The sequence below is a fragment of the Poecilia latipinna genome, unplaced genomic scaffold, assembly GCF_001443285.1.
Source record: "Poecilia latipinna isolate Pla-1442-1.1 unplaced genomic scaffold, P_latipinna-1.0 Scaffold252, whole genome shotgun sequence".
Lineage (NCBI taxonomy): Eukaryota > Metazoa > Chordata > Actinopteri > Cyprinodontiformes > Poeciliidae > Poecilia > Poecilia latipinna.
The window spans coordinates 42,273-55,066 of NW_015112868.1; the positions used below are offsets into that span (position 1 = coordinate 42,273).

The 12,794-nt window shown below is 37.6% G+C and overlaps 1 protein-coding gene across 4 annotated transcripts in view; it reads right to left on the reverse strand.

The window, feature by feature from the left end:
* Positions 1–362: 362 nt before the first annotated feature.
* The window catches only part of LOC106947667 (cGMP-dependent protein kinase 1-like), a 103,114-nt gene continuing 90,682 nt past the window's right edge, over positions 363–12,794 (reverse strand). For 3 of the 4 annotated variants that reach the window (XM_015032818.1, XM_015032817.1, XM_015032820.1), the window contains 9 exons: positions 7,224–7,320; positions 6,993–7,132; positions 6,144–6,233; positions 5,779–5,920; positions 5,244–5,407; positions 4,378–4,500; positions 4,228–4,290; positions 4,079–4,145; positions 363–3,931 (listed from right to left, as the gene is read on the reverse strand). In XM_015032818.1, the coding sequence (XP_014888304.1) occupies positions 3,833–3,931; positions 4,079–4,145; positions 4,228–4,290; positions 4,378–4,500; positions 5,244–5,407; positions 5,779–5,920; positions 6,144–6,233; positions 6,993–7,132; positions 7,224–7,320 (985 nt within the window). In that variant the 3' untranslated portion in view covers positions 363–3,832. Of the gene's footprint in view, positions 3,932–4,078; positions 4,146–4,227; positions 4,291–4,377; positions 4,501–5,243; positions 5,408–5,778; positions 5,921–6,143; positions 6,234–6,992; positions 7,133–7,223; positions 7,321–12,430; positions 12,501–12,794 lie in introns of those variants that run through there. The other variant, XM_015032821.1, reaches the window with a different exon arrangement.

The window sequence follows — 12,794 nt, forward strand, 5'->3', positions numbered from 1 at the left end:
AAGGAAATAAAACTAAATGATCACAGTAAATTTAAGTTGTGAGGAGGGATCTGTAACTATGAAGTCCCATACACCACAAAGTGTTAATGCCCTGATTTTGATTTCTTTCTTTCAATCTCCCTTGTCCCCTGTTAATTTTTCCTGCTTCTAAGGTATCAACTTTAAGAACAAAATGTTGGCTTTGAATTAAACCCCACCAACTAAAAGGTTTCATGATGATATTAAGCACTTGTATCCACTTCTGTCTTGTTCTTATCCCTAATCAGTTAAGACAAAAACTACAACAGACAAGCATGACTCAAAAGCATTGTTTTTTTTTTTTGTTTGTTTTTTTTACTCTCTATATATATTTTTTTTTAAAAAATCTGACACGTGGCACTCTGCAAAAGTAAACAACAGCAAAAAATAACACAGGGCTGATAGAAGGCATTTGAGAACAAAAATAAAACTCCTCGGGATTGGAGAGAGGTGAGACACATAAGGCTTTGTGATAAACATAAACAAAAGCATACATAAAATCTTTATATACACATTCCCACTCTTTTTTCATCACCCAAGAAATAATGATTTAAATGACCTTGACTTTTTATTAGGAAAGACAGATATTTCAGTTCTAATAAACAACAAACTACAGGTTGAAATTGTGTTATTCATTGAAAACTGCAAATCATTCTTGCCCTCTCTGATTGTTAAGATTTCATGGCTGTAACAGGTGATGGGTGGACCTTCTGGATTACGATTAATGCTCACTGGTGTTTCATATCAGGCCATAAGTGGTTGATTTCTTCAGATCACAGAAGATCACAGAAGATAAAAAGAGAAAAGCATGTCATTGCAGCCAAGTCAGGTATTGTTTTTTTAATTAGTGTCTTCATAAAATAAATTAAATATCATAAACAGGAAATGTATTTCATTTATCAACTGTAAGCCTTAAAACAATTGTATTCTCTCCTTGGGTGCTAAGCGTTGTTTTTTTATAACAAAGGGTGAAACATAGCAGTCTAAAGAGGACATATGTTTCTGAGGTGTATATGTGTTCATGCAGCATTGCAAAGGTCATGTGATGTTTATTCTATATGCCATTGACGTAAGGCACTTACAATCTGTTTGACTTTAAATTCAGTTGTTTTCTTAGTGTAGAGAGGTGAAACTTGTTGGGTGACCAATGGGGGATTGTGACTGCTGAGTCTTAATGAAATGAGTGTTTCCAAAACAAATATGAATAGGTTTGTTCACATGTTTGAAAAAGATGTGTAAAAAGCCATAATATATACGTATTTGCTTTTACAGTAGCATCATTTTACAATATGAAAATTACAAAAAAAATTCAACTTTTAATTTCATCGGTGGGAAGTCCATGTTAGGAAGTACTTGCTTTTGAAAAAAATTACAGGAGGCACAGATGTTGGTAATACTAAACGTCTTTTAAAAGAAAAGATAACTATAACTTAAAAAAAAAAAAACTCATACTTGTATTTTTTAAAGTTGATTGTGAGATATACAACCTTCTAATTCATAAACCGTAACGTTTTATGTGAAAAAAATATAGTACACAAACCAAGTAGAGAATGTGAGTGTCCCTGGTCTATATTACCACAATAAATAGTAAGCAGGCAGGTGAAAAAAGTCAAGTTCTCCTGTTAGTGAATTGCTACAAAGAGCCCCATATTTGGGACCTTAGGTAATATTTTCTTGGACATCGAGATTCAGTATTACATGAACAAACATTTTGAATGGTTTTAGTGTGAAACAAGAAATGAATATGAAGAAAAACACGTCAGACCCACCGTAAAGTATGGTGGCAGGTATGTTAAGCTGTGGACCTGTTTGATTTTTAGAGAGCATGGCATTACCAACTCATTGAAATTCCATAATATCTTAAATAAACATCTGGTGGACTCTGCAGGAAAATAGAAACAGATTTTCTTTGTATATTTTAGGAGCCAGAGCATGTGGCAACCACAACCGAGATAATTCCCAGACAAAATGTACCATCTTCCATTGCTAACGCAACCTCCAAACCTGAACTTTATAGAAAAAATTTGGGATGAGCTGAAGAGAAGAAGGCATAGGAGAGGATCCAGAACTCTAAACAATCAAGATATATTGTGCAAAGGGGAAACTGTAGCCTTGGGAAATGTTATTAGAGAAGTCCAACTATTGTCTCAATGGATGAAGCGGTTTGTATAATGAAATAGTAGCTGGAGTGCAAACAGTTGTACTAAAAACAACTAACTCTTAATGTTTTTTTATACTGACTAAATGAAGTCAAATTAAAAGTTTATTCTTTTGTAATTTTTTAAAAACTTTAATTAAAGAATAATTTATTTTAAGGCATTTACACATCTTTGTCAGGAGTGCTGACAAACGTATCTGGTTCTCTACTGTTGAATTGTCCTTAAAGGCATTATGAAGCTGGCTGAAAGAGAAAGTTTGGTCAAATTTAGTTTGGCGAGATGGTTGAATCTGGGTAAGGAGAGATTGTCAAATTTGACTCATTTTAGTTAAAATTACATTTAGCACAATGCAACATGGTGTCAAGATCTTCACTCAAGTTTGAAAACTTACACACGTCTCCATTTCTCTAAAGCATGACATCAATTACATCACAAAGTAATCTGGCACAAAAAAAAAAAGAGGGAGAAAGAATCACAGTACAAAACCATAAACAGTACTGTCATCTCAACATTGCTGATCATAATTCACCAACAGCACCAAAGACACTGAAACCAGGTTCACAGTTATTTCAGAGCTGTACAAGAGCAAACGGGGAACATCGGGGTTCGGAGAGCGGCGGTAAGGATTTCAATGGATTTAAAAACAAAAAGCAGAATGTAACCGTGAAACACAATAAAACGACGACAAAGAATTCGACTCGTACTAAGGTTTAAAACAGACTTATAACCGTTCAGTTAATGGTCTTAAGTGCATAATGACACACTGCTTCATGGAGATGCTAGCCGAGCTGTCATATGTGCAGATGTGTTTGATTCATTAAGCTTTAAGCAGGGCACTTAAAGAGTCGTGACTCTTTCCACTGAATGCACAGCGTTTGTGCTTTTCAAGGTAGATAAAACTCATAGGAAGTGTACCAAGCGTTTTGTTTATGTCCATGTATGACAATGTAACTGGTATATTCAAACACTATGTGCCACACATAGCTTAATGTTATGTAGGTATGCTAAATAGGGAGAGAATAGTTGACATTCAGGTTAGTCTTGAGCACTTGATAACTGGAAACCATAGTGTGTACATCTGTGGAAAGTATAATAGATTGTTGCGAGTAGCTGCGAGTCACGAACCAGGCAGCAGCTGCAGCAACATCCCGAAGTCCAGCGAACAGATCTGCAGAGACAGACTTTGTAAATAAAATTGACATACATTTCTCTGTTTCTGAGCAACTTTGGCTGTTTTCGCCCTCCTGTTAACCGCAGAATTCAAACCTAGTTAAGTTATCACACATTCATACATCCAATAAACACCTTCCCCTGTTGCAGGGGAAAACCTGGCTCCAGTATCAGCCTAACTTGTATGTGTGTGTAAATGTCTGAGTATCCCTGTGCTTCCTTTACCTATAAACTTGAGTATAAGACAACACTGAGGAAGTGCTACAGCAGTCCCAATATAAATGCTTTATCCAGAGCCACAGTGAAATAAAGGCATATCGGTGACCCAGAGGGTTTGCCATCCATCTCCATTTCCATATCTTCTCTTTCATTTTTAATGCAGTTTCTTTTTCTACAAACAACTATGTCGTCCGAGTTGGCTTCCAAGCCATTAAAAGCCTACAAAAGAAGAGTTTCTTTTGGTTTTAAGTGGAGAGAGGTGAACTTCAAAAGTCGACGTCCCAGCCAGAGGTGTCGTCGGGAGGCGGGTCCTCGTTGTCCTCAGGGAAGCTGTCGAAGTTACTTGTGTCGACTGCTGATGTGACCTTATCGGGACAGAAGAACAAAAAGCATTTCACATAAAAGCAATGACACATACAGCAGATCTTGATTATACGAGGCTGCGTGAGACGACAAGCGAGGGACTGAGGAAAATGCTTTAATGAGAATTAATGTCAGCAGTGTGCACTCACATTAGGGATAATAGGAGGCGTCAATGTCCCCTTTTTCAAACCTTCCCAATTAAAGCCCTCAAACCATCTGGAAGAAAATCAGCAAGAAGCTATCAGAAAGGAGAACGACAGAAACTGCAAAAGGAAGTCCGTTATGAAAGTTTGCTCACTTGTGCTTTTGGATGTCTTTGACACCGTTTTTCAAGTTTCCAAGTCTTTCACAAGGATTATCCCTAAAGTGAAAACAGGTAAAGACTAAGCATTTAAACTAAAAAATCAAACGAGGGCAAATAAAAACCATTTGAGGCACAAACTCTTACCTGCATAGCTTTTTGATTAGATTGGCAGCATTTTTGGTGATTTTCTTTGGAAATTCAATCATATCGATGCCTCTCAGGATAATGTTATAGGTTTTCATTGGATCAGGGCCGGAGAAAGGTGGACTATATAACAGAGGCCAGCATTAGTTTTGCGTAAGAAGAAGTACATCAAAATAAGCAGTTTTTCTTTTATTTACTCCAAATTTACATTTTTGTGTTTACATGAATAGTTTCCAACATAACTTTGCATAGGCTCGTCAGATTAAAGGTATCAAATCACAATCTTTAAGCAGATATCCAGCATACAGTTCATTTTCCCATACTTCTATTTTCAAAATTGGTTTCTTTATTGGTCTGATGTAATAGTTTAATTTTAAATTTGTTTTCATTAGCTGTAAGTGTGAACTCCTAACAACTAACAGAAATAATGGCCCATAAAAAATCTCTGTGTTCAATTTTTACTTTTTATTTATTTTTGTTAGTGAAATAAATTAATATCCAATAATATTCAACTTCATTGCTGTATATTACCCCAGGGAACAGTATGTAAAATCGTCTGATGATTGGAATGAGCAGATTTTTAGTTTGCTCTCACCAATAATTAGCAAGCCAAAAAACCAAAAGTTCAATTTTATTTTTGATTAATGAACATAGCATAAACTAGGCATTTACATCTTGCATACTTGGCATGTCATTGCCTCTACTCCTATTATAAATAAGTAATAGTTCATATTTTTTGTTAACTAGAGTTTTTAAAGAGATGTCAAAGTCAGTTAAAATTGGCATTAAGCAGGACAAAGCTTCACAAAATCTGCAGAAATATCTGCATGAACAAAACAGACAAACATGACCAGGCTTGTATGTACCTGCCAGTCAAGAGCTCAAACATCAGGATTCCAAGAGACCAATAGTCGGCTGAAATGTCATGGCCTTTGTTCAGGATAATCTCCGGTGCTACGTACTCCGGTGTCCCGCAGAAGGTCCAGGTTTTCTTCCCGAAGCCAATTTTTTTGGCAAAGCCAAAGTCCACCTAAAGAGAAGATGAAAAAGTTATCAGATCAGAAACTAGAATTAATCAGAGTAAATAATATTTATTGCCAGGTATTCCAAAGCAGTATCACTGCTACTTTTCACAGCATTAAAACAAAACAACATGGGGCTTTTTGTGTATAATATTAGTATCTTTTGAAGATATTTATTAGAGTAATCTGGTGGAAATTTTACAAATGTATTAAATCCACATTTCATCTTATTCAATTTTGTGGTCATTTTCCACTTTAAGAGAAGGTCCACATTTCCTTCAATATTTATTTGGAAAAACTTGATATTTCTCCAGATTATATAACATACCTGTCTTAAAAAAAGACAAATGTTGGCAGATATTAAACATTGATTTCTTACCAGTTTGGCATAACCCCTGTGGTCCAATATAAGATTCTCTGGTTTCAGGTCTCTGTAGATGATTCCTTTGGAATGCAGATAAGCAAAAGCTTCCACTACACAAGCTGTGTAAAACCTGGTGGTTGAGTCCTCAAAGGAACCCCTAAGAAAACAGCAGGACAGCAAAGCTAAATGGTGATCGACATGAGTGACAATGCCGTTTTTCCTCAGACACTAACGAGAAAAGGTTTGCAAACAAAATCCCTGTTGCAGAATTTTAAAAAAGACAACAACTAAGGGTTTCTAAACAATGCACTTTGCCACCGATTCTGCGTTCATGTATGATCCAGCTAAACTACTTGGATGGGGTGTAAAAAGGTTCTCACCGGTCCCGAAGTATGGTCCACAGTTCCCCGCCTAAACATGCTTCCATCAACATGTAGAGGTATTTGCTGTCTTTGAATGTTCTATACAGTCTGGAAAATATAATACAACAGTCGATATCTACAATATTCAGAAATATCCCATTTACAATTAGCAATCCAGTTCTACTGCGCTAGAATGACATATTTTCATACGTTAATTTAAATTACAGTTTTTTATGGATGTTCTGAAGTGAAAATACACTCCATACATAATCCATGATGGCCCTCAAATGGTCAAATGATTATTAGCTCAATTTATCAGAAAGCGTTTCAGAGTGAGTGATTCATCATCACAGACATCTGCAAAGCATAAGTACTGCAATTAAAATGGCATTGCTGCAACACTGTAGTATCCCTTGTGTCAACTGAGTGGCAGTGGCGCCTATCTGCAGTATGTGAATGTTAGAGTTGAAGAGTACAGAAAGTTTGCACACGCCCAAAAAAGTCCTTAGCTACTACAGAATATTTGTAAGAAGGAAATGCTGTTTATTTACCCAAGATATTGCATTTTCCAGTGCCACTAAAACACACTAAAGATGTCAAATTGTATAAAGAAGAAGTGGGTACTGAATCATCAGCTCTACTGAAGCAACTTTACAATCCCTCCCTCACTTTTATGAGGAGTCAACAATGGTTAAACTAGGCACTGCTAAACCTGAACATGTGTAGCAGCATCATGCCGAGTGGGGTCCACGGAGTTTTGTACTCAAACAAATACATTTCCAGCTCCAAGTAAACAATGGCAAATCAAACTTCTGCATTTTTGTTTAAATAAACTGCATCGCCTTAAAAAGGTTGCTCATGTTATACCTGACAATAAAGTCAGAGTGAGCCTCTTGCATAATGAGCTTCTCAGACCGAATGTGCTCCTGCTGTCTTGTGTCAACAATGTGTCGTTTCTTCAAGATCTTCATGGCAAAAGTCTTGTTCTCATCACTCTTTAGCTGAACCTGTGGCCAAAAGAATTGAGAAACGGTCAATTCTTGGTGTTAGTATGGATGTCCGTCCTTTGTGTTCACACTACAACACGCTATTCCATACCAGCTCAACACGTCCGAAGCCCCCGACCCCGAGGGTGTCTATGATGTTGAAGTCGGCCAGATTGAGATTGAAGAAAAATGCATTTTCTGCTTCGTACCTGTTGCGGCAGAGAAAAGGGGAGGAAAGAAAACATTGGAGAAGGATTAGAGACAAGTTGAAGGATGAAAGAACATATAATCCACTATCAACAACCTGAGGAAAAAAAAATATCCGTTTCTCCCTGAGCTAATTTGTTTGCAAATCTTAGAGGATTAGAATCACAGTAATCTATCAAGGATGTTATTGAGGATGTGGAGTGGATAAATACTAACACATGAACAGGATGTGTTTGAGCTTAGTCCTCTGGCAAATTGCTTCGACCTCCGCTTGAACACAGACTAAGTGTCCCCAGCCCGTCCCCATTCTCTACAGGAAAGAACAAACTGGAATATGTGTCGCACAAGCCTCCCGTTTCTCATTTAGCACTGGAGACATGCTTTGGCTCCGCCACTGAACATCACAATATGCCACTGATGACCTGAACGCGCTGGCAGCAGAGATTGTTTCCACGTGTCCGAGCCTTATCCCCCAAACGCTCCCTGTATTCTCAGGCTATGGCTTGATCCAGACAGAGTTTCATCAGCTCAGTTTCTGGATCAGTGAGCATAGGACTGGCCTCCTGGGTCACTCAGAGCAGACTATCACCTCAGTGTCAGGTTTTTATCTTTTTTTTTTTTTTTTACCATAAAAACAGCCTGACAGTTGTGCGATTGATGAGGATTAAAAAAATACCCACTAGGAAGATTTGATTGGATTGCTCAGACAGGTTTGTTTGAGGAGCTGTAGAGATTAGTAATACCATTTACTTAAGAGTGACTTTATTGAAAGCAGATACTTCAAATGTACATTGCGGTAGCAGCACGTGTTGGCAGGTAGTTAAGCATGGTGTTTCTCAGAAAACATACCAGGTTACCAGGAGACTCACGTTGTATTTGTGTCTATGTATGCACTATTACTATCGTGTGACATTCCCATGTGAGCCTTCTACCCCCTGCTCCCCTCATCTAGGGTGTCCCAGATAACACTGCAAGCCAAAAAAAAAAGATTAATCTATAAGATAAGAAAATAACGGACTAAATTACAGCCCTTTGAAAAAGTACTCATATCATTGAATTTTAAAAAATGTTTTACTATGTAATATCCCAAAGATTTTTGTATTTTATTAGGATTTTATGAGAGCAATACACAAAGCATAACTGCTAAGTGGAAGGAAATAATGCATAGTTTTCTTGTATGAATTTGTGCCGTCGTAGCACGTCCATCTAGGTCAATGCATTAGATCCACCTTATGTCACTGTGACAAGCCAACTGGGTTATCTGGATATATACCGAGGGCCCTTGTCCAGCTGTGTGGTTTTTGAAAATCCAAAGCATTTACTGGTAATAGCATTATTTGTCCAGCAGATAGCAGCACTTCTACTTATGAATTCACAGATCAAGAGCCCGAAGAAACTGCAACTCAAAGCTCATCCATTAAAATAACTAAACGTAATCACTTCTTAACAAAATTTGTCCATTGTAGCCTTTTTGAGTGAAGTGTAGTTAATTTCCATTGTTTCCAAATTAATAGACTATTCATTAATCATTAGTCTCCCACTCTGCATATATATTAAATTCTTAAAAGGCTTTCCATAAAAGGAGATGCGATCACACAGGAACCGTTTGTTGTGTAAAACCAAGACAACATATCTCTTAAATAAACATACAGTACTGCCAAATTTCAGAAATTGCATTTGTGAGCAAACCCCGTGGGGCTAGAACAGCACCACAACCAAAAATAAAATTAAAGACAAACAAAGCTCAGTGGGATCAAGACCTGTCAAGCAATCCTGGTTACTGTCACAGTTTAAAGGTCCATTACATGAAACAAAAACATGTTACTTATTAATGTTACCTGGAAAGTCCATTACTGAAACCCTTTGTACTGGGGTTTCATTACAGGTCAAGTGGGACCCTAGTGGGCGATAATCTGTATTACTGAACGGATGAGGTCATAAAGATGACGTAATCCCCATGGTGAGTTGGTGAGAGGATTTTGATGTGTAATGTGTGTGTGTGTGTGCCACTATTATCCTTATTTATTTTGTTCTTGTACTTTTTGGACCAGCCTAACAGGAAAAAGAGCAAGAAGAAAGCAGTTCTGACCTTAAAGCTTAAATGCCAGTTTTGCTTAAAACGATACACTGTTCACTGAACTTTAATGGTTGAATAGCTGACAGAGGCAGGGCTGAGTCATATGCTGTCATATACACAACGCAAAAGTATTTTTACCACTTGAACCTGAGTGCGTTTTACAACATCAACAACCCTCTGTATATTTTTGGGGAGTTTGCATGATAAAGCAACACAAAGTAGTTAATAAGTGAGAAGTAGAAGGAAACACATCTTTTACAACAATGCTTTAAAAAAGTAAAAATCTGTGATGTGTGGCTTGCGTACATATTCCCTCAGTCAATACTTTGTAGAGCCATCTTCCTCTAACAGCCTTAGAGAAGTAGATACAAGAGGTTTTTGCCTGTTCTTTAATGTAAAACAGCCCAGGCTCAGTTAGTCTGGATGGAGAGCAACAGCTCTAAAAGAATGTCACAGATGGATTTAGAGCTGGATGTTGATCAGGCATTTCTAACATATAAAAATGTTTTAATCTGAACAAGTCCATTATCAAGCCTTTCGCAGCTTCGAATAGTTCTTCCTTCAAGATGGGCCGGTATATATTTCCCTCCAGCTTCCTATTTATTTAAACCAGCTTCCCCATCACTTTCTAAATAAAGCAGCTCAACAGCCGGATGCTGCAACCCGCTGTTTTTCAGTTTAAGAAAATTCAGAATTAAAGGTTTAATTTCTGAATAGAAAAAATGTTACAGTCTCTTTTCTTGCATTGACAAGGCAGTCAACAGCAGAGATGATGGGGATGCATGCACAGTTTCACCCTAGCCTTCAGATAAAACCAGGTTTTATGCTTGTGGAAATAGCAGCGTAAAAAGCTAAAAACAATCTACTTTATTTTGTGAACACGTAGCTTCTCCCCGTAACAGAAGAATGAGTTCAATCAAAAACAATATCAGCAGGCGGCACATAGCAGGGAGGTAGTCTTTGAAGAAAAGACTTGTCAGCCTCAGAGAGCAGAGGCAGCAGGTTGCTGTACAGTACTGCCGAAATGCGCCGATTCTCTGTGACCAATTAGAGGCAGTTTCAGTCACCGTGGGACCTCGAGTCAGGCATCTTCACAAAGACACAAATGTTCTCTGCCGGGGAGGGAGCGCCAGCAAGACACGAGACAGCACGGGGCAGGGAGAGCAGCCTTAATCAGGGTAAAACCCGTTTTGATGTGACAGATCTCAGGGAGGCACGGGAGCAATTGATTCTATTTTAGGGTGAAGTTCTGAAAAGGAATCATGATCCAAATCATGCCAAAGAATAGTATGTTGTTGATTTGAATAGAATCAAACGTGTTCCTCTGAAGAGGGAAGCACCGAAAGAATGGGGTCAGCAATGTGCATGATGGGTTTTTTGTTATTCTCACTTCGGCTGGCAGAGACATTGGGGTACCTGGCCAGTATTAAGCACCGCAATTAATCCACTGGACCCCGCTCAACAGCCATTCTCTTTTCTCATTGCCCTTATCTAGACTCAGTAACTGTTGCCTTTTACTGCTATTGGCTGACTAGATATTACCAACTTTCGAAGGACGACTCCCATTCCCAGCAGTTGTCTAGACCCAAACGTAAGTTTTGTCTGGTGACAGGTGAACTTCTGTCCCCCATCTCAAGTCTGTTGTAGCCTTTAAGAGTTTTCATTTCTAGGATTGTCATTTAGTTTATTCAGCTACAGGCTAACTCTAGCCCTCCTCCCTGTCCCTGATGAAGAAAAAAATGTCTCCCCACAGCATGACGTAGCCAGAACTACATTTTTTCTGTAGGGAAGGTGTGAATAGGGAGGTTTGTACTGTTAGTTTTCTGCACTGTATAATATTCCATTTGCCTTTCAGAACCTCAGCAGAAAGCATAAACACAAATTTGAACAAAGAGCTCCCTTCATAAGTGCTAATGGAAAAGCATGTCACTCAGAGAATGCAAACACCAAAATAGTACACATAAAATTGCACATTAAATAGTCCCTGTATTTAATGCACGTCCCATTCCATAGCATTTTTCTTGTGGGATAATAATTATTGCACATGATCAGGTTGGATGTGCTGGAAAGTGAGGTTTGAAAAATTTGCTAAGCGTTTGTTTTGGCACACTTGCTGCAGTTCTCTTCTCCAACACTGCGGTGAACTAATGAGAAAGCGATTTTCTGCTGCTGTTCTCGTCCAGGAGGAGTAAAAGCTGCAAGTCAATGGCTGTATGCGATGCCCTGTGTTTCCTTTGATAGACACTCTTTAAGCTACTTTGAATAATTAACTGTTTGATAACTAGAATCAGTTGGAAAATATCTATAGTTGAATTGAAATCATATTTTCTTTCTCAAGACAAAACTTTTTTTGTGAATTGGCGCTATATAAATAAAATTGAATTGCATGAATAATGCCACACAGGTAGAGTAGAATTAGAAAAAAAACATCCTATTGGAGTTAATTCATATAAATGTATGCGCTTAAGAATCTCGAAGCAGAAACATGTTGAAATTGCTCTGTTTTATTAAGTCTGTCTTAAGCCCAGATGGGACTGAAACTTGCATATAATAATAATAATAATAAAAAGTTAATTTCTCAAAGCCTGAAAAATGAGAACGGCACACATTCACAAAGTTTTGTCTTAAATAGTATATTAAGGCAATAGAACCAGTGAGGACGCACTAAACACAAAGTGGCTTCTTGCTAAGTAGAGCTAGAAACCATTTCATGACTGCTTGCATATTTTATTTTGTTGTCTTTACAATGAAGATAAATGCACAATAGTGTCCGCTGAAATAGAAGTAAATGCTTCACTATATGTGGTTTGACATTCTAGTCTCGTCTTGCTACTGGCTAAAGGTACAATTATAAACAGGTCCACTTGTGGCACATATCTTTAGAAAATAGCATGGTGTTGGCAGCCAAGATGTGCTGTAATTAACTTAAACTTAAATGTGAAAACAAACAAAAGCCAAAAGCTTACAGGAATGCCACATAAATTATATATATGATCAGTATTTCAATTAATTTTTGCATACAAAATTTGACTTACTTGGCTTTGGCATCGGCGTCCTCGTGGCCTTTATTAGAAACATCCTCTAAACCTCCAATCAAGTGCTTGAATGAACTGGAACAGTAATAATAAATGTTAAAGTAGCTCTGAGCAAACTTTTTCTGACACAGATTTTGCTCTAAGAAATCACTGCCTATTCAGGATAAATTATTCAAGAAAATTCTCTTAAACTGCATATGATATTTTAAAAGCTTCTGGTTACAGGGAGCAGTAAGGTGCAGTTTGTACTCTGCAAGTGATCTGTGAGGAGAAAATGACCAGACAGCCATAAAAAAATACTGCCAGTTACTATTAAAAATTCATTAGCCTGCTTTTAGAGACAATCCTCTAAAAAAAAAAAAAA